Raw genomic sequence first — 27,766 nt, 5'->3', positions numbered from 1 at the left:
TATGTCCATTTCTCCCTCTCACAGAAGAGAGGATTCTGTGATGTCAGAATCCTTGGCTGTGTGCTTTTTAAATAAAGCTAAATAGATGAAGGATTCTTGGCACAATGCTTCTCAGATGAACATCCATTAATTTACATGTCAATACCGTTTCCTCTCCTGTGAGGTTATTTAATTGGTCCAGGCGTCTTTTGAAAGTGGTATAAAAGATGAAATTGCTCTGAAATGGGGAATCATGTGCTGATTTGAAAAAGGAAAAGGATCTTAAAGTAGAAAAATAAATATATATATATTTATGACCAGTATGATTTGTTTATAAGTGAGTCAGACACACACACACACACACACACACACACACACACAGACAGCCACTTACACTAACATACAAGCAGGCTGAAATGAGCACAGAACATTTGCCACACAGCGAGACACTTTCAGCACTGTAGCACTGGTGAGATCAGCCCTGCACAATACAGTGCTGCCATTGGCCGTTGCTATAACAATGGAGGCGGAGCAATGGGCAAGTGGAGGTGGAGACAAGTCTTTATTATAAAATACTTCAGAGACACACGTTGGCTTGTGATATATTTTTTTGTTTGTTTGTTAGTGGTATTTTTTATTTTTTTATGAGGAACCTGCATCTCGCACACAGGCTACAGCGAGCGCACACACACGCGCACACACACACACACACACACACTCAGGGAAGACGGAGGAAGACTGATACTGCGCAGACCTGTGTGTGCTCTCTGCAGCCTCAGGCTCTGATGGGTGGAATCCATCGGAGTGAAAATTAGCAGGAACCTGAAGGCCCCTGTCACACATCTGAGACAGAGCTTCTCTCCTCTCCTCCGTCTCATTCCGGCTGTGAGTACCTCCTGCAGTCTTCATACTTGTGCGTCTGTGTATTCGCGTGTGTGTGCATCTGTGTGTGTGTGTGCGTGTGCGCTTGCCCATGTGTATGTGTGTTTGTGCGCGTGTGAAGTTTTAAGAGCATCAGACATGCCGCTCATATGCCGGTGTTGATGTTTTTCTGTCTGTGGGACTCCTGTGCTGATTTAACTTCACAAAAAGAAAAGAAAGAATGGAACAGGAACTCCCTCTTTGAATAATGTCGTGTGTCAAGTCCGGCTGGAACTTTTTTTTCATCTGCAACACACAGACCTGAATGTACATCATTCAGGACTCAAACCTGGTGGTTGCAAACCAAGTTTCCCCATGGCCTTAATTTCCTCAATTCTGCTATCCTGGACAGCTTGGGGGATTTGTACATGTGAAGTTTTTGTGGCATAGGGTTAAATGGTCACTTTTACAGTGTGGTAAGGTGTGGTTGTGTTGGAAGTTTTGGGTGGTTGAAAAGGAATCAAGAGCATTGAGATCCTGTTAATGAACAGTCTGCTATGTTATTCAGGCCACCATGTTAAGTGCAGTTTTGCATTTTGTTTTGAGTGTGTTGAGGCTGTTCAGTACATAGCATTCAGTAACTCAGTGTGTGTGATGCACTGGATCCTGTATGAAAAGTGCATATTGTTCACTGTTGTGATGTGTTCAGAAGCAGCTGAGGCAGCCTGTGTTCATTGGAATGTAAAAAATAAGCTGCATTATTTGGCTTTGGTGTAACTTAATGCCAGCAGATATCTCTGACTGATGCCCTATGGAGGAAACAGCTGCTAGTCAGTATCAGGTGACACAGACATGCATGAACACACACGAACACACACACATGCACACACATGCGCATGCAGACGCACACACACAAGCACATATGTACACACACATACATGCAAACACACACACACACACACACACATGCACGCAGACGCACACACACACACACACACACACACACACACACACACACAAACACAGAAGCAGCTCACAAAGGAGGAAGTGAGAAACTCGTAAACATTCAGTGCCAATGCACTCACACACACACACACGCACACACACAAATGAGGAACGGATCACGTCACTACATCCTCTCTGAACAGCTGTTCTCACCTTGCACATTGCTGTTGGCACATTGCTGTGAGATTGTGGGTACACCTGGGTTTGGGGACATGAGCATGAGTTTTGGGGTAAACCTGGGTTTGGGGACATGAGCATGAGTTTTGGGGTAAACCTGGGTTTGGGGACATGAGCATGAGTTTTGGGGTACACCTGGGTTTGGGGACATTGGGGGCATATTTCTCACCTGAGGAAAAAACTGATGGACGGATATGATGAAGTTAGAACAGTAAACACTCCAACAATGGCAGGGACATGGTTGGAAAAAATGGTTAGTAGTGTAAATTCGTTAGTTATACACTTATTTAGGCTATCGTACCACTCTTATCAAATAAATCTACAATCTCAGGAATTGTCCAACAGTTTATTTCTGCTGTGGAAATTGGGCTACACATTATAGAACTCCTAAAACGTAACTTGATACAAGATTTACAATGATTATCCCAGATGTGAAAAGGGTTTATTCTTTAATCCATATCACGTTTATTCGGAAACTCAAGAATCTTATAAGCTAATTAAAGGAAGTAGACAGGCTATTGATGGGCAGGGTTCAAGAAGCTTGCATTATGTCTGCTACTGTATTCTCTCCATTGAGAATGTATCTTGCATTTTTCATATAGTGTAACTTTAACCACGAAGAAAGCCAGCCAATTAATTTGGTCTCCATCCAGTGAGAAAACCCCAAGCTCCATGGGAGTGTCCCGGAGAGACAAACATTTCCAAGGAGTTGATTGGTCAGCCTGAACATAACCTGCCCTGGACCAGGTCAGTCTCACAGCACACGTTGCTCTGGAGATATGCATACCTGGATTTGAAGTAACTCAGCTTCGTAGTACGGGAAACTCAGGGTTAGAGCTCAAGTTACTTCGCTAACCCCATAATATATATCATAGAAGATAGGTATAGTAAGAGCAAGTACAAAACAAGAAAAATAAACAATGTGTTTTTAAAAGATCATAGCTGGAGGCGGAGCAATAAGATTAAACGATGAAAAGCATTTAAAAAAAGGCTGTTTGAGAACATATTTTTCAAACATAGTGGCTAATCTCTTGGGATTCTGATGGTGTGGTGCCAGTCATCTCGTAGACAGCTTTGAAAGGCCGTTATCCTTGGCAGTCATTTCACTCCATTAATGTGAGTGAAAGTACCAGGGATCAAATCGATGAAGTGTTTAAAAAGAAGTGAACAGAAAAGAAGATTTGAGAGGAATGAGAAGTGTAGCATTGAGCAGAATGGAGCAGGAGTAAAGGAGGGAGTTGAGCAGGAGTAAAGGAGGGAGTGGAGGAGGAGTAAAGGAGGGAGTGGAGGAGGAGTAAAGGAGGGAGTGGAGGAGGAGTAAAGGAGGGAGTTGAGCAGGAGTAAAGGAGGGAGTGGAGGAGGAGTAAAGGAGGGAGTGGAGGAGGAGTAAAGGAGGGAGTTGAGCAGGAGTAAAGGAGGGAGTGGAGGAGGAGTAAAGGAGGCAGTGGAGGAGGAGTAAAGGAGGAGTAAAGGAGGGAGTGGAGGAGGAGTAAAGGAGGGAGTTGAGCAGGAGTAAAGGAGGGAGTGGAGGAGGAGTAAAAGAGGGAGTTGAGCAGGAGTAAAGAAAGGAATGGAGCAGGAGTAAAGGAGGGAGTGGAGGAGTAGTAAAGGAGGGAGTAAGCTCATGCAAATTTCATCCCTTTTTCCTTCAGTTACTGGCATGTTTACACCCGCTGCCTCTGTCATGTATGTGATAGCATTCAGCTTTCAAAAGTCCAACAATGTGCATGTTTGTATGTTTCAGTCCAAATGAGGGCTCTCAGAACTTGTCTGGAGCTTTTAGAGTTTCAGCCATATTCACTGATGTGTGAAAACATACAGTGTGATGGCAGTGCTGGTACGCTCTAATTAATTTGGGTTGGGGGCGGGGCTAACCTTCTGCATTTACGTAACTGGGTACATAGGCACTTGGCCAAAGCCTTTGATAGTATTCCAGCCCCAAATGCATCATGGGTAGATGCTCGAAGAGAGCCACCCCTGGAGCTCTGTCAGCCCAACATCCTTTTACACAGAAGGTTATTAAAAACCGAGGGCAATTACACAGAAGTATACACATTTACGCAAGTAGTCACGTAAGGCCTAGTTTCGGAGCAGCATGGAGTCGGAGGTGGGGGTGGGGGGTATTAGTAATGATTAGCTGTGAATCATCAGCCGAACAATAAATATTAAAATCCCCTTCAACGTGAATGAAAATAACTAAAAATGGCACTGGATTGCAGCCCTATAATTCCGTTTCGTCACAAGTGTTTACAGTCAATGCTGCTCATCACTACGTAGGTGCACTTCCCACCCTCCCCGGGAACCAGTTATAGCCAGTTCTCACCTAATTCACCAGGTCGCATGACACCCTATTGTCAGTAGAACCGAGTGCCAATCCAAAATCACAAAGTTACTGAGCGAGAGACAGATAAAGAGTGATTGAGGGAATCGTGATAGTTTAATAATGGAAGGAATGACGAGTACGGAAAGGGGAAGGATGAAAGAAGACAGGAGAGCGGAGAGATGCAGGTATGTACAGTACAGCACATTCTGACACGGTGTACCGCGGCATGGGACAGGAAGCCGGGGGGAAAGGTCAGGTCAAATTTTCTTTGTGTGTTATTTTGGTCTTTTTTCCCCAAGAGCACGGCCTGTGAGTGCTGTGGTGACTGTAGTGACTACCTCCACAAGAGAGAAAGAGAGGGAAATCGAGAGAGAGACAGAGAGAGTGATAAGTGATTTACATTCCAGCACTGATGTACTGGACTGATGTTTCATCTCGCCGATTTCTAGTTGTCAGCTTCTTTTTCAGGTGTTACACCAAAGCATCACAGAATTTCTGAACACAAAAGTAAAGGCTACAAACAATGAATTGGCTGTACCTGTTAAAGCATACCACCATATACAGTTTACCTGGACTCACCTGTGTCACACACACTTCACCTGGACTTATCCGTATCAGCGTACACACTTCACCTTTATGAAACTGTGACAGTAGAGAGGCTGACTCCATGTCGTCGAGCAGAAACACATATGCAGGTTTTCAGCAGTCACACCACTGCATGCCCTGAAAACAGAAGGGTGACGGAACTGATGGACTGGAGGATGGATGAGAGGATGGGTGGTTAGATGGAGGGAGAGGAAAAAACATGACATTGGCAAGGTGGAAGTGGACAGACAGGGTGAGGAGAGAGGAGGGTGGTGTCAGGGAGATTTGACTGTGTTAAGGGATTTTGGCAACTCTCCTGTCTGCAGAGAGGGAGGATGGAGGTTGGGGGAGAAAAATGAACAGTTAGATGGATTGAAGATGGAGAACAGCTTGATGGATAGAAGAGGTTTGATAAGTCAGCAGTCCTTAGTGGAGATGACAGCTGATGCACAGACAGAGAGCAGAGACTGGTAGGTGCCCAGGTCAGCAGGGACCCTGGATTCACGTCGTTTCCTCTCTGATGTCTGAGGTTTGGTCAGCAACGTCTGGGGATGAGAAAGCAGAAGACAGTGAAGCAGCATCAGTTGAAAGATGACAGACTTGAGAGGTGAGAGGGAAGTAGGAAGGTTGGAGGAGAAGGTGCAGAGTGATAGGTGTGTGCTGTATAACTGTGGAAGAGAGGGTGGTGGGGGGGTGTCTGTACTGTGTAACTGTGGATGAGGGGGGTAAAATGAATGCCTTTTGAGATGCTGCCAGTCCAGGCTAGGTCAGATGAGACCGATGTTAGAATCAGAATTATCGGTATTAGGGGTGGATCCAATGCTGGATAACACGCTCAGAAATGTGCAGATAATACCTTGGATGTTTTCTGCCCAAAGCTGACCAGTGATATGATGAGATTAGTGGAGAAATTAAGCATGAAACAGGACCTGACATAGTAATAGTTTTAATGGTTCTTGCGGCACACTGATATATCCATCTATTAAATAACTGTACAACATGAAGAGATGCACAATTTCCTCAAGCACAGGTTGCATAGGAAACAGTTCTAATAAGATTAATTTCAATGAGATTAATCTTATTTTACAAAGATGATGGTATCAGAAATATTATATATTGCATGCTGGGCCAATTGAAAGCACACAGTTAAAGTGTCTGAGCCAATCAAAAGCATACAGTTAATCTGTCAGAACCAATGAAAAGCATACAGTTAAACTCCCTGGCTCAATGAAAAGCATATCGTTAATCTGTCAGAACCAATCAAATGCATACTGTTACATTACATTACATTACATTGCATTGCAGGCATTTGGCAGACGCTCTTATCCAGAGTGACATACAATAAAGTTCATAACCAGGGACTGTGTGCTGAGGAACCCTGGAGGGAAGGAGAGTTCCAAGTGCTAGGAATGACCACAACGATAAGAACGTGGACCTTGTAAATGGATCTGATGCGACAAACAAAGTGGCAATAAAACCTTTTGTTAAACTCACTGGGCCAATCAAAAGCATGCTCTACAACTGGCCATAAAAACACATATACTAATACTGGAACAATATTTTTTCAGAAACTCCAGAAGGAGAATCATTCATTGAGGTTGACCCACATTGCCGTCACCTTTTGCGCGCCATGTCTTGAGTACTCAGACTTAACAATGACTTTTCTTTGGAAGACTATGAAGACTGATGCATGTCCCTGTAGGTCCTGGCTCCCGGAGGTTTGGTGCAGACGGGGTGATTTGAATATCAGTGTGTACCCTGATTATTCATGAGCCCGCGATGCAGACAGGTCACCGCCAACATCAGGGACGGGGGGATGGTTTCAGGGGTTTTAATCATGAAACGGTGATGTAACATCACCATGGAAACTGGGCTAATTGTGCTCTTTGGAATAACGGGCTTTGATGATCTGCTTTAATGAGAGTGTCACATACCGGGGTTAGGATCCTCAAAAGAGGTGATTAATTTCCCAGCTCACAAGAACAAGAAATAAATAAACATTAGAAACTGTTCCTGAGACTTAAGGATGAATCTTTAGGGAGAGGGAAACAGTATAAATTCAGACTGTTAGTTTTATTTATTTAGATAAAGGTTGTTCGGGGGAGGAGTTCTACTCATATTTTTTGTATATTCATTGTTCTAGCAATAGAGCTGCTTCGCAGTATAAAAATGAAATATACAAATCCTGACTTGAACTTAAGTGATTTTTTCATACTTTAGCTTCACCTGTAACTGCCCACAATGACTTCCCTGAGGTGAGATTTGAACCTGGGCCTCTCACTCGCCAAAAGACTCCAAAGGTCCCTGCGCTATCAGTCAGCTGAAGGCAAAATCGCCCCTAGCCAAGGGCAGGTTATTTTGAACCCGAGGGCTGTGTAGCCGGAGTGTTGTCACGGTAACCTGCTACTAGGCCTTCTCTTCACCACACCTCACTGTGCTTCAGTAGTGCACTAGCCCCGCTACACCCGCTGCACAGGCATCAGAGATACATTAGATTGATACATTAAGCCTATTGGCCAGAGGAGGATGGCCGAGATTTCTTCCTATCGTGGAGTTTTTTCTCGTCACTGAGGAATTTTCTCCCCTGAGGGAGTCGTTTACGTCATATGTTATTGGGGGCTTAGGGCTGATATGTTTAATTCTCTTCTTCTGTGTTACTCTGTAAAGCATCTTTGTGTCTCCTGTGAAAAGCGGTATACAAAAAATAGAATTGAATTGGGATACACCCGTTCTCTCCTGAGATGTGTGCCCATGTAACTCTGAAATGGGTGCTTCATACTGAGGTGCACCATCCTGACACACAGCCTGAGATGGGAAATTTTTATATTTTCATTCTTTATTTAAGCAGGTAATGGTCATTGAAATTGAGAATGCATTTTGCAAGAGAGATCTGGCCAAGACAGCAGCATTAAGATACACATAGAACCTCTTGTTTTTTAGTTATGGATGTGTTGCTTTAACTTGTGGAAGAATCTATGCACTTGTAAATCGCTTTGGATTAAAAGCGTCTGCCAAATGACTAAAATGTATATGTAAATGTAGATGCTACAATGTTGAGGATCAATTTGTACAAGCAACACAGCAGAGAGATACAAGTAGAAGAGTTCAAGTTCCATTGCTTCTTTCTTTTCAAAACTCATTATAAGACACTAGAACATTAGGGTGACTTTAATTATGAAATAGTTGTTAGCAGCCTACGAGCTAAATTAAGCTAAAATAAGCAGTGTTAACTGGCATATAAGAAATAGAACCATGTACTGCTCCATTGTGTTGAGCAAATCATGAGATTTAAAAATGTTTAATTAGTTAACAAATGATCTTTCTCTTTGTAATAATTGCATTGATTGTACTCAATTTGGTTGAGAAATTTGGTAAATTATGACCGTAGATCATTCATTATGTTTAATTAGAACTGTTAGGATTGCGACTCACTTAAATCTTTGTGTGGGCAGGACAGTGGTGCTTGTGTGGGTGGCTTGTGGTCGCACTTATAAGTGCTGCCCCTAACCACCAAAAAGAAAAATGGAAGGTAAATGGGTAACGCCTAACAAAACAGAAAGTTTAAATTTCCAGACTGACATGGCATAGCTGTTTAATAGTTATGACAAGCTGAAATGGAAGTTAATAGCTTCTGCGGTGTGAAGTAGGCTACACGTGAATGAAGCGGCTCTTTTGGGGGGATTTTTGGAGGGTGTGGAGTCGATCGCCTCTGGGTGGAAGAATGCTCACCACTGTATGAAAGGATATTGATTGGTGCTAAATGGGAAACTGACAGTCATTTCATCTAAATACACACCCACTGCTACACAGTGATCAAATCTCATAAAATCTTGTTTTCCATGAAGTGGAGGGTGTAAAAATACACAAGTATTACAATTTAATAAATATGGAATATATGGAATATATATTTAAGACGTGTTCATATGGTTATGAAGAATTTTAATAAATTGAGGATTTTTGATTTCAGCTTGTCTTTTAGGATCTGGGCTCTCTCCAGCAAGGTACTTAAGTTCAACTTCTTATTATACATCCAGCTGTGTAAGTGGATACTAGGCAAAGAAAGAAACATTGTGCAATTCGTTCTTGGATAACAGTGTCTGCTAAATGCTAGCAATTTAATATAATGGTAAGAGTTTGCATTTCCTTAACACCAGTCCATGACTAACAGGGACTGGAGCCACTTAGTTCTGGCAGCACCGCCTGATGCCACGGGAGGTGTGAAACTAACCGGCAGAATTAAAGAGAATCTGAATTATTACATAATTATATATTTTTCTCCGCCCACCGCAGATTCTGGCAGCACTAATTAAGACTCAGACCCCCGTCGCGTCTGTAAATAAATGTAATAAGCCGATCAGCCGCGGCCGGGCGCGGAGCAGGAAAGCTCATCTGTTTCCCTCGCGGGTGGTTATTTTCGTCCCCTCCGCTTTCCCGCGGAAAGGGCGAATGAAAGATTCTCGCCACTTTTTTTCCTTTTTCTCCCGCAGCGTGAATGAAACCTCTGACAGCGCAATATGTCAGCCGCCCCCCCCTGCCGGCCGGCCGGTGCTGTGAACGGTAAACAAGACAAATGGCGCACATCTCCATTTTGGAAAGCGTTCCTGGCAGCGTCCGTGCGGCAGAGCAACAAACAAGAAAATTAGAACCCCCCCCCCATCTCCCCCCACCCCACAGCCCTTCCAGATTCCCCATCACAGAGAACTGCCTGGGAGGTTTTGACGGAGATTAAATCCTCCCCTGCTTTGTTGATCTTTGTCGGGGCTTTGAAAGGCGGATGTGCAAACACCCAGGGTGACAGAGTGATACCGCAAAGGCAAAGAGAAGGACTGCTATTAAAAATACCATACCGCCATCTTGCCAGTTCACTCACACTAACACCTACGCACACACACAAACCCTGGCCTGGATTCAGTCCATGTTTGTTAACTTTAACTTAACTTTCTGTTATAATTAGTTTTTCTCTTTACAAATACAGTTTGGCAAGTTAATTTTGGTGATTACTGAACTTGCTTGATTGAATTCAGAACTCTCTCAGTTGGAGGATGAGTTTCTCATCTCTCTCTCTCTCCCCCTCTCTCTTGCTTTCCCTCTCTCAGACACATCTTCTCTAACCTACTCTATATCTATCTCTCTCTTAAGGTTCACTCTCATTATGTAATATCCACTTCTTTCTCATTTCAAATTGTTCATCCTTCTCCAGATGAGTCTGATCTGTCAGTGACGCTCACTCTAAAGCAAACAGAAATTATTTTAAGAAACAAGAACCTGGCTTCTTCCGCTTGCTTTCATATTTTTGAAACCACTGATTTCAATGTGGTTAAAGCATAAAGGATATGCTGGATTATAACATCATTTTATACACTCAGTGAGCACTTCATTGGGTATTTATTAGACTTATTTTTCAGACGTATTAAGTCTTCTGCTGCTGTAGCCTATCCACTGAAAGGTTTGACATGCTATGTGTTCAGAGATGCTCTGCTGCATACCACTGATGTAGTGCGTGGTTATTTGCGTTACTGTCTCCTCTGACCTCTCTCATTAACGAGGCTCTTCTGGCTACAGAAGAAACTCTGGCTACAGACTGCAAACTCTAGAGACTGTTGTGCATGAAAATCCCAGATGATCAGCCGTTTCTGAGATACTCAAACCACCTGTCTGGCATCGACAATAATTCCACGGTCAAAGTCACTTAGATCACATTTCTTCCCCATTCTGACTTTAAAGTCTGAAAAACTGCTGAACCGCTTGGCCATGTCTGCATGCTTTTATGCATTTAGTTGCTGCCACATGATTGGCTGATTAAATATTTGCATTAACAAGCTGGTGTACAGGTCTACCTAATAAAGTGATCACTGACTGTATGTATAGTATATTAAAAGTAATAAAGTGATCACTGACTGTATGTATAGTATATTAAAAGTGTAATTATAATCATATTGCATATAAGCCGAATGTATAAGCATATGTACTCCCAGTACACACACCATGGAATAGCATGGTCATGCAACTTATAATCATTGACGACTATACTTTGTGCAGTCTATGTTGGTTGGAGTGATAATGAATGTCTATAAAGTGCTTATAAGCCTGTTATACTGGGTTGTATAGTTGGGTCCTATGTACTTATGGAAGAATGTTAAATGTCCTTGTAGTCAGAAGAAGCAGATATCCCAGCTAATACAAGATGCTCTCACAATGTTTCTGAAATGTTTGGTCTATGTAAACGTTGCCACTACATGGCAGTGACATTGTGATAATGTATTGTGTTCGGTGGAATGTTACCGATTGAATATGAAATTACCCACAAGCGCCATTTCTCTTTCTTCCAGCTCCGGAGCCCATTGATGCCCTCACACACTGTCACCGTTGGCGGGAGATGACTGAGGGAGTTTGTGCGAGATAAAAAGATAAAAAGTCGCTCAGACATCAGGCAAAGTAATCTTATCGAGTAGGACATTTAATTCTGTGCCGAACGAGCCCGGCTACCGGCTGGGGTCCCCAGACACCGGGATTCCTCTCCACTCTAATCTCAGTGGCTCATATTACGCCCGCCTCGCAGTGAGGTGAGATGGGAAATTGGACTTCAAACCGCTTTCCAAAATAATAATAAAAGAAACCTGTCATCCCTGACAGCCATTTAAAGAGCACTGTCACACACACCTCAAACACACTCCGGCTGCCGGTGACTGGCAGGGGGAACATTTATTCATTTATTCATTTTTTCTTGCGCCGATATATAATCGGTGAAACGTAGAGTCTGCGGCCTGGCCTCCGTTGGCATTTCACTCTGGGAGCCTGTGGGGGTGCCGATCTGCATGAAGAGCAGATAAATCATTTCATTTAAACGATTGTCTGAGTCACTGAGCTGCTTTCTTAGCTTTCCCAGAATGCCACGAGTGTGCTTCATTATGCAGCTTCTCGCAGACGACTCTCGTGTGATCCGGCTCTTCTCTTCTGTGGGACTCTTTTGTTGAAATACTGCATAAGTCTCCATATTTCTGCATAATCCTGGTTTAAACCCGGCCACCGGATTTGGCAGGGGGACTAGCGATCCCCTAGATATTTAACCACAATATGCTTTTTCCTTGAAACTGAAAGAGAATTGTAAGCAAATGTTATTTTAGGAATTATTGACGAACTGAAAAAAAAGTTGATTCATTAACCAAGGACAAAACCATCGTACCCAAGGTGAAACCCACCGTACATCAGTTCTGGATTATAACTCCATGTTTTCAGATGTTGCTGGTAGCTGTATAGTTTTCTTCAGCTAGCTGCTGAAGTAGACCTTGGATGGGAGACCTCCAAGGAAAACCGTGCTGTATGCTGTTAGTGGAAAAGATTTTGATGGGCCAGTAGGGGGCGCTCTTCCTTCTGAGTTTCTACGTTTGTCCATCACCCACACATCTGATTGGCTACATAATGTTGCACATTTCCTACCCACTTTGAGTTTCATCTCTGTAGCTATCATAAGAAATCAACATGGGATGATTACTGTTGAGGGAATAAACTACATGCTGTAAACTTAACCTCCTCTCCAAAATCCAGGCCTGATCTTGGTGTCTGATGAGTAGAACAGACCGTTGTGCTGTCCTTGGTTAGGCAACCAAATTCTCCTGTCTGAGTAGTTTCCAGAATGACAGGCTCTGCAGGCTGTTAGAATGTGTTTATGGTGGGGTGGGGGGGTAGGGGTGAAGGACTGGGGGGGCTGTTGTTATAACAAGGCACAGCCGTCACTGTTACACTGTCAGTTTCAGCAGAGACAAAGAGATACACACACACACACACACACACATACATACATACATACATACATACATACACTCCCCTCTCCCTTCTCTCTAACGTGGGTATCATTAGAGTCTGAGTTCTGGGGCTGTGTGTTTGGGTTCTCTGGGGGAGGCTATCCCCTTTAATTACTGAATAGGCCACAAAATCCCCAGCCCGTGGCAAACAGGGTGACCTTTGCACCTTCGGCAATGGCTCGGAGAGAGATAGAGAAAAAGAGAGCGAGAGATAGGGTGAGAGACAGAGAGGGAGAGGGTTTGCATGTGCTTTTGACAGGTACAAATCAGTGTCACTGAGTTGTCTTGGCAACACAAAACTACTCTGTATTTATAATGCAGAAATGGACATCCAAGGGGCCCAGGTCATAATGGATCTTAGTATTAGCACAGGTTGGGCCTCATAGCTGCAGGCTATAGTCATTAGCTGACTGTGATTGCCCTACAATGACAGGACTTCATTGGATTGGTCCAGTTAGAGGCAGGGAGGCGGTCACGGTTCCTGAATTAAGTTCCTCCAGATTCCCTCCTGAGACCTTCTGGCTACCAGTTGTCATGTAGAGCAGCATGGTAGCGTGTTGTTTAGCTCTGCTGTTTCATAAGAAGGAAGTACTGGATTGTAGTTAGCACAGCTGCCTTGCGAGAAGGAGGTTCTGGGTTTGAGTCCCGGCCAGCCTGGATCCAGTCTGCGTGATGTTTGCATGTTCTACCTGTGTTTCCACCCACAAGCCATGTAGCCAAAGGCCTCCAGGTGAAAATGAGCCTCTTCTTCTAACTCTGACACATTTACAGAAGTGTTATTAATGTGCATTGACCATGTGAAATAAACAAATAAATGAAATGTGTTTTCCCTCTCTGTGTTGTATTGGGGGAACGTGAAAGTACTGTATCCCAGAGAAGTGCACTCACTTCAACTGCAGGCTCGATGTGTGGATCAGCAGTGACCTGAGAGTTATTCAAAACTGAGGAGGAAACATTTTTTCATGAAAATGTGTCATAAACAGAGAGACAGTGGGAATATAAAACACACAACACTGATGTGAAGAGCTTCAGATGTGCACTGCTGAAGAGTGACAGTCAGTACAGACTTAAGGGTTCCGCGACACTTCACAAAACCCAAGATGGGAGTCTATCTATCTTCTGCTCACTGATGTGAACCAATCATTGTGGTTTGCTGTGAATAGAAAATTCTTTTTGATTGGTTCAAGGAAGTCAAACAAGTGATTGACAGCCCATTGGAGACCCACCCACACTGTAAAAAAAATGTTTCAACTTTAAAAAGTTAGTATCCAGGCTGCTATAAAATGTTAAGTTAAGTGAATTTGAGAAGACAAGTTTTTTTAGGTTAATTTCTTTACGGAGGTATCGTTTAAAATTTTAAGGTAGCCCAGACACTAACTTTTTAAAGTTGAAAACAAGAAGTATTTTTTGTACAGTATTACATCATGGACTTCTCCCCATCTGTATACATTTCTATTTTCGGATTAGAGCACTTGGGACTGTTTTGTAAACCAGGGTCTTTTTTCTCTCCTCTATCCCCCAAGGATCGTTGTTCCCCCGCGATGAACAAGATGAAGAATTTCAAACGGCGCTTCTCTCTGTCCGTCCCGAGGACCGAGACCATTGAGGAGACGGAGTTCACCGAGCAGATCAACCAGCTCAACGTGCGCCACAAAGCGGGTGAGGCCCTCCCCGAAACACACCTCCCATCCTCTGCAATTCGCTGGCTTGGTTCAAAAACCCTTTCATTAGGTTACAGAAGAGACTGATAAAAATGACATGTTGTGTCTGCTCATATTTCCTGGGTAGTGTCCTCCACGTGTGGTTCTCCACCTTGCTTCTGGAGTTCAAACATTCATACCAACCCTAATTTCGCACACCGCACTCGATTAATTAGCAGCTCAAAAAGCTCCCTAGCTGTTGATTGAGGTGTGCTTTGTGCCCATCAGTAGCACTAATTACCTGGGAGAAAAGAAAACCGGGGCCGGATTTGGATTATCCCTGGTGTGATGTGATGCACAGTTAAAGGAGAGGCACTCCTACACCTAAAACACAGCAGGTCTGAATCCCATATTCATTGTATGCTAGAGTGGAGCACTTCAAATGCAATTACTGTGGCAGAGAATATCTGAGATATCTGAGTGTTCCGTGCTCTGCATTCCAGGATAACAGAGATTGCTGAGCAGGGGAATTTTGGAGCTTTGCATGCAAGGCCTCAGTGTCTTATTTTAGAGGATTAGTGTGAATATACTTTATTCACAAAGAAAAAACAATTGTCTGAATGCCTTCCAACCTATTTCTATTGGCTGGATCAACTGGCTTTTAGCCACTGGTTTCCCCACCATTATTACATGCTGCTCTGTTTGAGGGATTTTACGATCTTTCATCATGTCTGATCACGGGCTACAGCACTCTTCATTTAAAACAAAAACAAACAGAAAAACAAGAATTGAGCTGTGCAGGTGTGGGGAAACACATGAGTGTGTTCGTGTGTGACGGGGCCCAAAGCAACACATGCAAACGGCATGCAAAACAGGAAAACCAAACACAGGAAAACCAAACACCGATAAGCCGTTTGTTTTCCTGTCTCATGCCGATGCGTTGTGTAGCACGTCCCCTTTTCACATTCAAATTCTGAGCAGGCGCTGCAAGCTGGACCCGGGTGCTGTGACAAATGGCACTTGAAGTCCATGCTGTTGAGAACATTTGAAATCTATTTTTATGCTACTGCTTTAATGTGAGAGTTATGCAGTAATCTGAACAGGTTATTTTTGCGCAGATTATTTTTACCTTTTTTGTTTGCTCTCAATGTCAAATGATGTCAAACGATTTAGTGCAGATTAGTTTTCTCTCATATTAGCTGATCTTACTTTTGTCCTTTAGAGGACGCCTTGCTTCTTTCTCTGTAGTGGGAGATTTGTTAACCTCAAAATAGATGAAGCTACCATGTGTAACAATAGATCTCTGCTGACTACAGCCAAACTCAGTGGCCTGGATTCAATCAAAAGGGTACTTACATTTTTTTACAATCGTTTTCACACTTGTCTCAATACCATGTCCACTTTTTCAAAACTCTTGGTGTGCTTTTGAAATGAGCACATCAGTTAACCTTTGATGCAAAATGCACTTCAACCACCAAAACACTTAATATTTCACCCAAAGGTGACTCATGCTGCCATAACTATAGCATATGCTTTCTCCCATAAGACTACTTTGTCACTCAATGTTCAATGAACTACAAAACAAAAACAACTTGGAACATTGCTACATATATTACATATATTGTGTGTTTCCCTTTCCTCTATTTTTGCATCCACAAATATTTCAAGCCAAGTAGCTAAAGAAACTTTTGATCTGTTGGTTTGCCTCTCACAATAGATGTCATGACTGAGTGTGGTAAATTTACAGTAAACTGTAAATGAATGAATGTTTTACTATATTGTAAACCCAGAATAACAATTTTTACTGTGTAATGTAAAACAATATATGATAAAGAAACAAATCACGAAAGCAACAGTATTCTTCAGAGGGTTTACAGTATTTTGACGTTTGTTCTCACAATGCAATATACTGTAATTCAGAAAAGAAAAATACAATACTATCAATTACTCAAAATACATTACAATCAATTACTCAAAATACATTACAATCAATAACAAATAGATACCAAAAAGCAATATTTTCACTATATACAGTAATTCACACATATATTATCTGCCTATCAGTATCAGAAGTCTACTGTTGGCCTGGCCCATTCATCCTGTCCTCTGCATTTGGCCATAGATTTTCATCAACATCACTCCGAAATGTTATCTGTTGCTATACACCGAGGAAAACATCTCTTTGCGTGCCTTATCCAGCCCTGGATGTGTTCCACTGTTATGTCCATACACCCAGCATCCATTGCATCTAGAAGTGACATCTGTTCATGTGGGTGGTGGTCCTAAACCTACACATATACCTTCATAAACTTCAAATTGGTACCTGAGTTCCTTGACACCCCCAGAGTTCCTGTTAAAGGGGACAGTGTACAACTGTTTCATCCTGATCTGATGTTTCTGTAGCACTCTTGATGGTTGTAGTGCTTACACTGTCAATGTTTGGAAATATGTTGTTGTCTGCAATTATGTTGTTGCATATTTCTCTTAGCCTGATGCTGTTATTGACAATGACCATCCCAACTATTGTATCCTCCTGTTGAGGCGTAAACATTCTTCCCCTTTCCCCTGTGTGACTGTGTGAGGTAACCACTGGGTCCTGTAGTGAGTCAAAGACAAATGTGCACTGATACATCTGCTTTTTCTGGAGACTTCTCAAATCACAGTACTGCTGTAATATACACATCAATTTATCTGGGTAGGTTGTTCACTGAAATGACAGCCAGGTGTTTCAACAGTACATATACAGCAGTAATAGTGGAAAAATCTCTTCAGTGACAACTACATCTATATTTACCCTATATACATGCACATTTCAATGCAAGTATGATCACTTTTGTATAGATGGTAACAAGGCTGCAAACTAAAAAATTGAATAAACTGAATAAACTTTCTGCTCAAATCAGAATGATCTGTCTTATGTATTTCAAGCATATAGTTTCATTTTTCTGCCAAAATGCAGCATATTTCCCTCCACAATGATCAGAATTTTATTGGGTTTTGAACTGAAAGTTAACTGTTTTGAACAGAGTATCTAAATGTCTGCAGAATTTGCTGTATTTGTACCAACATTTGCTGGTAGTGAACACTGACTGAGAGAGGTATTCATGAATTTTGGAAGAAGTGGTGATTGAATGCCTTTAGTATGAAAGCAATGCAAAAATATCCACAGTTTAGTTCACAGTCTAATGATATGGTGAATGTGTTAAGTGTTTTGAAAAAGTGGACATGGTATTGAGACAGGTGTGAAAACGATTGTAAAAAACTGTAATTTTGGATTACAATTAAATGAAAATTGCCATTTTATTTCTTCACAAACACAAAAAAAGTGGCCAAACTGAGTTTGTGAAGAAAAGCTTTTGATGCTTGTATGTACACATAAATCAAAATTAACGAGATTAAGAGAGATTAATTTATGTAAATCTGTCATGGGCAGTAGTCTTTTTATTGGTTCATTCATTGACAGGCACACATATTTATCCATACACATATAATTCATAGAATATCTTTCTCTCTAAAAAACAACTTTAGACATGAGATTGAGCAAGAAAAAGCAAATTGGCAGAAAATAAGCCTTATAAATAACCTGTAATTCTCAGAAATCTTATATTGCCAGTAGTCGTGGCTTGTTTTCTCACTATTGATTAATGTTGCACAGTTGGAAGTAATCCTTCCAATACTCAAATTTAAATTTGACATGAATCTGCTGGTATTGAACCACCCTGTGTGACACACACTACACTACCTGATTATTGTGACTGAATAGCCACTGGGATCCCACTCACCTGATATCCCAGGACTAAACCAGTCCCTGATTGGTGAGGATAAATGAAACAGGGCTGAACCTGAGTATCCCTATCCTAAATCATCCCGGTGAGGAAATGAATCTCTCCCGGGCATTGTGGGATTCCTGTGGTTCTGGCTGGACTGTGGGGTTTGTCTGGAAATAGCTCACGTGCACACATACACCCAGACACATACACACATACACAGACACACACACACACTCTCACACACACACACACACACACACACACACCCACATATATCACATACACACACACGTATCACATATACACACATGTTTTGCATTCACACACATGCACACAGTGTTAATGAAAAAGGAATGGGGGCTGTGCTTGTTGTGTGCATTCCCTGACACACACTGCATACTGCTCCCTCCCACGTTCTGGGAGAGATTAAAGAGCAATCCTCCCCCCACCGCCAAAGCCCCTCCATCTCCCCATCTGTACCCCCCCCCCCCCCCCCAGCCTAAAGCAGCTAAAAATAGGACACAGAGCTAGAGGAGCCTCAGCTGCTTCAAGTGAACTGAAGCATGGCTGGGAGCACATCATGCCAGGTGCCCCAGTGCATCCTGGGAGCTGCCAGGATGTTCCAGAAACACTTGACTTGTCTGTCTGTCTACCTGTTCCACAGAGCTGTCTGCAGACTCCTAGCACAGGAACTGCAGCAACATGTGCTTTTCAAAATTCTCTGTCCATGTTCTAGAATGTTGCTTTCAGTCACCAGTAATGATCATTACATCAGCATTGGAATGTTCAGTCCAGAGCCTTCTAATCACATCTTTGTGACCTCACATGTTAAAGAGTTAATATATTTCATTCCTAATGCTTAAAGTGCTGTATGATTGTGATCCTCCTGGGCAGAAAGAGAAGGTTTGGCTGTGAGGTTTGGGCTGAGTGGAGTTCCACAGTGACCCTCCTCATGTCTCTCCCGGTGTGTTCAGGAATGACCCCTGTAATGTGTCTCCTAGCATCCATTCCTCCCCAAACTCTCTATTAAACATGAAAGCCATTTCATCCGGTTTCCATTATTAAATGATATATTTCCAGTGCTGTTTCATATGATGATTCTGAGGCCGAGCTCCACATAGGCACACAGTCCAGGGCAATTATCGAATCGGGCCTTCAGACATTCCATCTGGCAGGTAACGGAGCAGAACTCTGGACCCCCTCTCCGCTCCTGGGCTCGGCCCGTTTGACGGGAGGCCATTAAAGGAGATGAAAATGGGTTCATCGCTCTGACCCCCTAATTACCAGCAGGGAAATCAATGTGTCCACCACAGCTGTGATATTTAAATTATAAAACCCATTCATGCCTGTCCCCCCCATATCTCCTCTCCACCGCTGCAGAAACAGAGCGCTGCTGCTTCCTCTGCTCTCATAGAGCACAGTGTCAGTGTGTGTGTGTGTGTGTGTCAGTATGTGTGTGAGTGTGTGTGTGTGTGTGTCAGTATGTGTGTGTGTGTCAGTATGTGTGTGAGTGTGTGTGTGTGTGAGTGTGTGTGTGTGTGTGTGTGTGTGAGTGTGTGTGTGTGTGTGTGTGTGCGTGTGTGTGAGTGTGTGTGTGTGTGTGTGTGTGAGTGTGTGTGTGTGTATGAGTGTGTGTGTGTGTCAGTATGTGTGTGTGTGCCAGTATGTGTGTGTGTGTGTGTGTGTGAGTGTGTGTGTGTGTATGTGCATGTGTGTGTGTGTCAGTATGTGCGTGTGTATGTGTGTCAGTATATGTGTGTGTCTGTGTGCTTGCGTGTGTGTGTCAGTATGTGCTTGTGTATGTGTGTGTCAGTATGTGTGTGTGTGTGTGTGTGTGTGTGTGTGTGTGTGTGTCAGTTTGTGTGTGTGTGTGTGTGTGTCAGTATGTGCATGTGTGTGTGTGTGTGTATGTGTGTGTAAATAAGGTGCATGGCTGGGGGAGGTTTGATTTAGGATGCATAGTAAAAACCCCTGGCTCAGACAGGCTCAGGTTCACAGACCTCTCCTCCATGCCACAGAGCCAACAGCAGTATTTCAGCACCTGTCTGCTTTTCACTGAACTCAAACACCCACGTGCCTCTGCTCTCTATTTCAGCCAATCATGGCGACCGCTGGTATGATTTAACCAGGTGTGAAGGAGGCGGCACATGTCCGTATAAAATTAAATAAAATAAAACGGGCTGTGGAGTTTTTCTGGAAATGGTTTAGTAGGGGCGAGACATTCCTTAAATTGCCCTAGCATTTCCTGACATTAATAATTTAGAGGAAGCCTTTGCCTTTCATTTATCGTGTCTGTTTTAATCTGCCATCCTGGCCAGCCCCCGTGAAGAATTACTTCCCATTCCTCAAGTCGACAGGCACATCCTGCACCTCTTAAATGGCTCATATTACATCCGTTTGTAAAAGTGTATATTTACCACAGCAGAGGATCTTGCTCTGGGTACTGAACTGGCAGCCTCTTGGTGGAGGTGCTGGAGTCTCCACTTATACAGGTGTGTGTGTGACACTGCTGCAGCGGCTGCTTGTCAGGAAATGGTCTTTATTCAGGAAGTGGTGTTCGGACTAACAATTCAATGCCTGAGTGCCAGACCAGGGCTTCCAGCTCAGCAGTTCGATTGGGAGAAACAGCGCTGTGTTTGGCAGTGTGTTTGGGTGCAACAGTGCTGTGTTAGGCAGTGTAATTGGGTGCAACAGTGCGGTATTGGGCAGTTTGATTGTGTGAAACAGTGCTGTGTTAGGCAGTTTGATTGGGTGAAAAGGTGCTGTATTTGGCAGTTTGATTGGGTGAAACAGTGCTTTATTCGGCAGTTTAATTGGGTGAAACAGTACTGTGTTAGGCTGTGTGATTGGGTGAAACAGTATTGAATTAGGCAATTTGATTGGGTGAAACAGTACTGTACTAGGCAGTTTAATTGGGTAAAACAGTGCTGTGTTAGGAAGTTTGATTGGGTATGGAGTGTATTAGGCATGGTCTGGAACACATTATTAAGGGTTTGATTAGGTGTAAGAGTGCCGTTATATAGAGAGAGTGTCCTGGGCATGTGGTGATGTTGTTCTTGTGCAAAAGCAAAATAATGAGAGTTTACAAACCTCTAGTTTCTGCTTCTCTTTCTCGACTCTCCCACCTCTCTCCCTCCATCTGTCTCTCTTTCTTACTGTATCTCCCCCTCTTTACCTCCCTCTAACCTCTGTAATGACTGCAGTGCAGTATTATATATATTTTAAAATTGTCAAATAAATTAATCATCATCCCTCTGTCTGTCCATCTCTCCCGCCATCTCTATCTACCCTGTGTAATGCCCCTGTAATTTGTATGCGTCTGTGCGCGTGTTTGTGTAGGTGTGCATGTTTGTTTGTGTGTGTGAGTGTGTGTGTGTGTGTGTGTGTGTGTGTGTGTGTAAATAACGTGCACAGCCCCTTGTGGCCACAGCTTCACATTAATATTCACACACCGCAGACTGCCGTGTCATTCCCGCTACCCGGGACGTCTGGGTTCTTTATCCGCAGAGAGCAGGAGCCTGCGGACTCTGCACCGGGACGGGGGTGTCACTCCTGGGGAGGAGAGGCCGCACTTCCCTGGCCCACGTCCACGCTTCCCCACGGAGGTCAGTCTGGGACATCTTCACTGCCACTGCCAACGTGTTACTGCTCTTCCCTCAGCTGCTGATGATGCATTGTCCTCACCCTTATGCTCACTACCGTCAACCTTATTGTTACAGAATCACTGCTGTCATCACTGTTACTGTGATTACCTTGGCTGCTGTCGTTAGCATTGTCGTCACATTCAATATCATTGACCTTATTGTTACAGAATCACTACTGTCATCACTGTTACTGTGATTACCTTGGCTGCTGTCGTTAGCATTGTCGTCACATTCAATATCATTGACCGTATTGTTACAGAATCACTACTGTCATCACTGTTACTGTGATTACCTTGGCTACTGTCGTTAGCATTGTCGTCACATTCAATATCATTGACCTTATTGTTACAGAATCACTACTGTCATCACTGTTACTGTGATTACCTTGGCTACTGTCATTAGCATTGTCGTCACATTCAATATCATGAACTTAATTGTTACTGAATCAATACTGTCATCACTGTTACTGTGATTACCTTAGCTACTGTCGTTAGCATTGTCCTCAGATTCAGTATCATGAACCTTATAGTTACAGAATTACTACTGTCATCACTATATTTAGCTCTACATTCGCAGCGTGTTTCAGTGACTCAGTTAGGGGTTTAACAGTGGCCTGTGCAGCATGTCCCTGTTGCATTCGTCTGGAAAAACGGAAGGTTCTGGGTGGCATGCAGGTGCAGTGTCCATGCTATGAAACCTGTGTGTAACGGACAGGATCCTGTGTGCGGCAGACACCGGGTCATGATGTCATTTCCTGTCCTGTGTGTGTGGCTGTTTAGGACGTCAGCAGACGCATGTCTCTGCCCATGGATATTCGCCTTCCTGCCGACTTCCTGCAGAAGCTCAAGCAGAAGATGGACACCTCCCCTCCCAGCAAGCCCGCCAGCAGGATGTCCCGGAGGGCGTCTCTGGTCAATAATAATAATAACAATAATAATAATAATAATCATAATGATGATGATAATGATGATGATCCATAAAAACCTAAGAAAATGTATAATGACGAGAACAGGTGACTGGATGGAGTGGATGGGTTTTAGTTAGCCTGTTAGCCTGGGGGGTTGATTAGATGGTGATTAAATGATTAGATTAGAGCCAAGGTTAAAAAAAAATTTTTTTAAGCAAAAATGTTTCATTAAGAACATTCTAATCAAAAGGGCTAAAACCTAAAATGATTTATAAAGCTACTTAGAACCAGGAAGGCAAATACAGCCCCAATTCTGGTGTATTTGAACATTCATTGTTATACACTTCAGTGTTTGCCGTCTCTGTCCTATTTCAGGTGCGTTTAACAGTGTGCTATGATGAATACTGACCTCCCTGCGTGGGTGTAGAAGGCTTCTCTCTGTGCTCTGAAGAGACCGCAGTTTTAGTGTCTGTCTCTAAAAGCCATTACTTTAATGACACTGTTGCACACCGAGACAATCGCTGATAATTGCGGGCTTGTTAGGAAGGAAGGGAATCAGTTTTCAAGCAATTTTCCATTTATGCGGAAAAGCTTCTAATCACCCACAAATTGTGTTCTGCCGAAATGATCTGTCTGTCAGCGTGACATTATCAGTGATACGGCTGCATCAGCTCATATTGTCTCTGTGCTCTTATTTATTTCTGTTTTGTTGCAGTCCGATATTGGCTTTGGGAAACAAGAGACCTACGTTAAGCTTGACAAACTGGGGGAGGTGAGTTATTATCTCCACAGTTATTATCTCCACATTTCCCATTTAATTAGGTACTTATGTGAGATGATACATTTTTGAACAAAGAATAATTAGTTTTGTGTTTGTTACAGTCGACATTTTGGCACTTTACTCAGCTTACGTTTTATTTACAATCTATATATGCCGTCGGATGTTTCAATGAAGCAATGTTTGGTCAAGTTCCTTTTGCTGAAGGGTACAAGAGTAGCACCCCAACCAGGGGTTCAAACCTGTCGGTTTTAAACCCAGTTCTCCAACAGTTGCACACGCTGCCACGCTGCAGTCAGTGATTTGTATCTGGACTTATCAGCATGTTTATCAAAACTTACTGCTGCACGTCTGCCCAGATCTTTCTTTTTTTCTTTGACTTCCTGGTTAAAGATGTTTTGGGGCTCTGAATAAGAGGATTTCAACAAATATGTAGAGTAAGGGGTGTAATTATTTAGACAGTGTGAGCAGCTGAATGTTAACCCAACAGGAGAGGCAGACATTGTGCCTCTTCAGTCAGCCCACACATTGATTTTAAATTTATCCTAAACCAGACGCAACAAGTGTTTTTAACTCCAATGTCCCTGAGTGGACATATTCCTTTTTTATTGAATCAGAGATTACATGATACACGACAGTCACTAGCCCCCATACTATATTTCAAGTGCACGATTGCACAACCTATTAATATCTTCATTATTCAATATCCAGGTGACATGAGTCAATAGCTGTTTACGATGTTCAAACGATGTACTGTCATTTCAATCATGCTGGCTTTAAGACTTGTAACATCTGATTCTAAGTAAGCCATTAGATTTTATTAATTTCACTCAGATCCAGGTCTTTAAATTCAATGCACTTTTTCCTGATTTTCTAAATTTTAATTAAACAAATGGAAATGCATGTAAATGACATTTTAATTTTTGACATTTAAATTAAAGTTTGAATATATTGAAATGTGTTTTCAATTCAAATTCATTTTCTCTGAAAATGTTAACTGGCCACAAGCTAGCAGTTATCATCAGTAAGAAATATATGCTCGGTGCTAGCTCCTCAGTGCCTTCCTGCGTGTGTCACTGTGTATGAATCTGTGTCTGTGAGTTAGGGCAGTGGCAGAGTGCATGAGCTACAGCACTCTTTTTACAAACTGGGGAGATTAAAGAAGTTTTGTTTTAATTGCTAGAACTTTTTATTCAGACTCACACAAGCTCAACCCCCATTCCCATGCATATATGGATGAATGTGAGCACATTCTGGAGCCACATTCTTCCCCATCTCCCACACTGAGCAGAGTGCAGCTCCACCCCTTGAGTTTCCTCATTGGTGGGCCTGTTAGCAGCCTGTGTGAGGGCTGATCTGGCCACTCTCTGATTGGACCAGAGTGCTCCATGTGCTTCCTCATGTCCCGCTAACCAGAACAGACAGCTGGAGATGAAAGAGCTGATGGAAGCAGCACAGAAGGCTACAGAGCCTGACTGTGGAGAGTAACAGGATTTTACAACTGGCTGATAACGTGAATTAGCCATGTACACCCCCCCCCCCATACGCACATAGACACACACACACACATAGACACACACACGCACACACACACATATAGACACACACACATGCACACGCACACACACACATAGACACACACACACGCACACACACACACATAGACACACACACACACGCACACACACACACACATAGACACACACATACACACACACACACATAGACACACACACACGCACACACACACACATAGACACACACACACGCACACACACATAGACACACACACATGCACACACACACACACACACACACATGCACACACACACACACACACACAGACAGACACACACACACATGCACGCACACATACATAGACACACACACACACATGCACACACACACACACACATGCGCACACACACACACACACACACACACACAGAGACAGACACACACACACATGCACGCACACATACATAGACAAACACACACATGCACACACACATATAGACAAACACACACATGCACACACACGCATAGACACATACATGCACACACACACATATACAGGCACAGACACACATGCACGCACACATACACACAGACACACACACACACACATAGACAGACATATGCACTCACACACACAAGTACACACACAGCTCATTTTCTGTGGCAGCATGGTCAATTTATCTTTTTTCCTGTTTTCTCATGACCTTTATATATCCTTATTCTTGCAGTTTCTCCTGGAAAAAATATCCTTTTTTTGCTTAGTTTTTAGTTTTTAGTTTTTAATAATCTTCTCCATTTATCTAAACTCATCCTGCGACAAGCCTTTCCAATTATCCAGGCTGGTCATTTTGTCCACCGTCTACTTTGATTTTGTCACGGAACATGCTTTTTTCCATCTCCATCTCCCTCTCCCTCTCTCTCTCCCTGTCTCTTTCTCTCTCTTTCCCTCTCTCTCTCTCTCCCTCGCTCCTCCAGGGCACGTACGCCACGGTGTTTAAAGGCCGTAGTAAGCTCACAGAGAACCTGGTGGCTCTGAAGGAGATTCGTCTGGAGCACGAGGAAGGAGCTCCCTGCACCGCCATTCGAGAAGGTAACGGCCTGAGAGGAACACTGGCTGTGACCTCACTCTGTGACTTTGCTCTGTGACCTCGCTCGGTGACCTCACTCTGTGATTTTGCTCTGTGACCTCATTCTGTGACCTCACTCCATGACTTTGCTCTGTGACCATACTCTGTGACCTCACTCTGTGACTTTGCTCTGTGACCTCATTCTGTGACCTCACTCTGTATCTTCACTCTGTAACCTCACTCTATGACCTCACTCTGTGACCTGTGACTGTGGGCTTCACCGCTCAGTGTCACTCATCTGGAGAAGGTAGATGGCCGATTCGCTGGACACGTGTGTGTTTATGCCCTGTACACGGCTGGCTCACTGAACACGTGTGTGTTTATGCCCTGTACACGGCTGGCTCACTGAACACGTGTGTGTTTATGCCCTGTACACGGCCGGCTCACTGAACACGTGTGTGTTTATGCCCTGTACACGGCTGGCTCACTGAACACGTGTGTTTATGTCCTGTACACGGCTGGCTCACTGAACACGTGTGTGTTTATGCCCTGTACACGGCTGGCTCACTGAACACGTGTGTTTATGCCCTGTACACAGCTGGCTCACTGAACACGTGTGTTTATGTCCTGTACACGGCTGGCTCACTGAACACGTGTGTTTATGCCCTGTACACGGCTGGCTCACTGAACACGTGTGTTTATGTCCTGTACACGGCTGGCTCACTGAACACGTGTGTTTATGCCCTGTACACGGCTGGCTCACTGAACACGTGTGTGTTTATGCCCTGTACACGGCTGGCTCACTGAACACGTGTGTGTTTATGCCCTGTACACGGCTGGCTCACTGAACACGTGTGTTTATGCCCTGTACACGGCTGGCTCACTGAACACGTGTGTTTATGCCCTGTACACGGCTGGCTCACTGAACACGTGTGTGTTTATGCCCTGTACACGGTTGGCTCACTGAACACGTGTGTGTTTATGCCCTGTACACGGCTGGCTCACTGAACACGTGTGTGTTTATGCCCTGTACACGGCTGGCTCACTGAACACGTGTGTTTATGCCCTGTACACGGCTGGCTCACTGAACACGTGTGTTTATGCCCTGTACACGGCTGGCTCACTGAACACGTGTGTTTATGCCTGGTAGATGGCTGACTGGATGAACATGTGTGTGTTCACATGCCTTTATGTGCAGTTGATGCACAGGAACATGAGCCAGAATGTCAGCCTCTCTAGCCAGCAGCAGTGCAGCAATGCTGCCCCCTTGTGTGGAGTGAAAATATTACACTTACTGCTCACAATTTTCTGTTCAACAATATTTCTCCCTTTTGGCAGGAAGCAGAATTAAGCTGTGTGTAGTAATGTGAACAGAAAGCAGTTGTATGCGATGGTTTGATTATGTTATGTTGATTGGCTACTTTAAAATGCATTCAGTGGAAAAACAGGCAACCCAGGGTAAGTTTTTGGTTTAATAAACCTATGCTTATATGATCACATCAAATTTAAAACTTTGGTGGTCGCGTACCAGGCAGTTAAGGGATCAGCCCCTGTATATATTCAATCACTTATCAAGACCTATACACCAGCAAGACCCCTCTGTTCTTCCACTTCGTGCCGTCTGGTCCCTCCCCCTCGCCATATCTGCACTTATATATGCCATAGACTGTAATGGCACTTATATAGTTGGATAGATATTGTTGTTTTTTT

At 43.4% G+C, this 27,766-nt stretch overlaps 1 protein-coding gene across 2 annotated transcripts in view; it reads left to right on the top strand.

Annotated features, from left to right (window-relative positions):
- The first annotated feature begins 605 nt into the window (after positions 1-605).
- The window catches only part of LOC133138495 (cyclin-dependent kinase 18-like), a 43,157-nt gene continuing 15,996 nt past the window's right edge, over positions 606-27,766 (top strand). Inside the window, exons 1-7 of one of the 2 annotated variants that reach the window (XM_061257301.1) lie at positions 606-864; positions 11,260-11,493; positions 14,256-14,391; positions 21,650-21,747; positions 22,566-22,697; positions 23,409-23,465; positions 25,965-26,079. In XM_061257301.1, coding sequence (XP_061113285.1) covers positions 14,274-14,391; positions 21,650-21,747; positions 22,566-22,697; positions 23,409-23,465; positions 25,965-26,079 — 520 coding nt within the window. In that variant the 5' untranslated portion in view covers positions 606-864; positions 11,260-11,493; positions 14,256-14,273. The remainder of the gene's footprint in view (positions 865-11,259; positions 11,494-14,255; positions 14,392-21,649; positions 21,748-22,565; positions 22,698-23,408; positions 23,466-25,964; positions 26,080-27,766) is intronic. The other variant, XM_061257300.1, reaches the window with a different exon arrangement.

This window comes from Conger conger, chromosome 10 (genome assembly GCF_963514075.1).
Source record: "Conger conger chromosome 10, fConCon1.1, whole genome shotgun sequence".
NCBI classification, from domain to species: Eukaryota; Metazoa; Chordata; class Actinopteri; order Anguilliformes; family Congridae; genus Conger; species Conger conger.
This window is presented reverse-complemented; position numbering and strand designations above follow the sequence as displayed.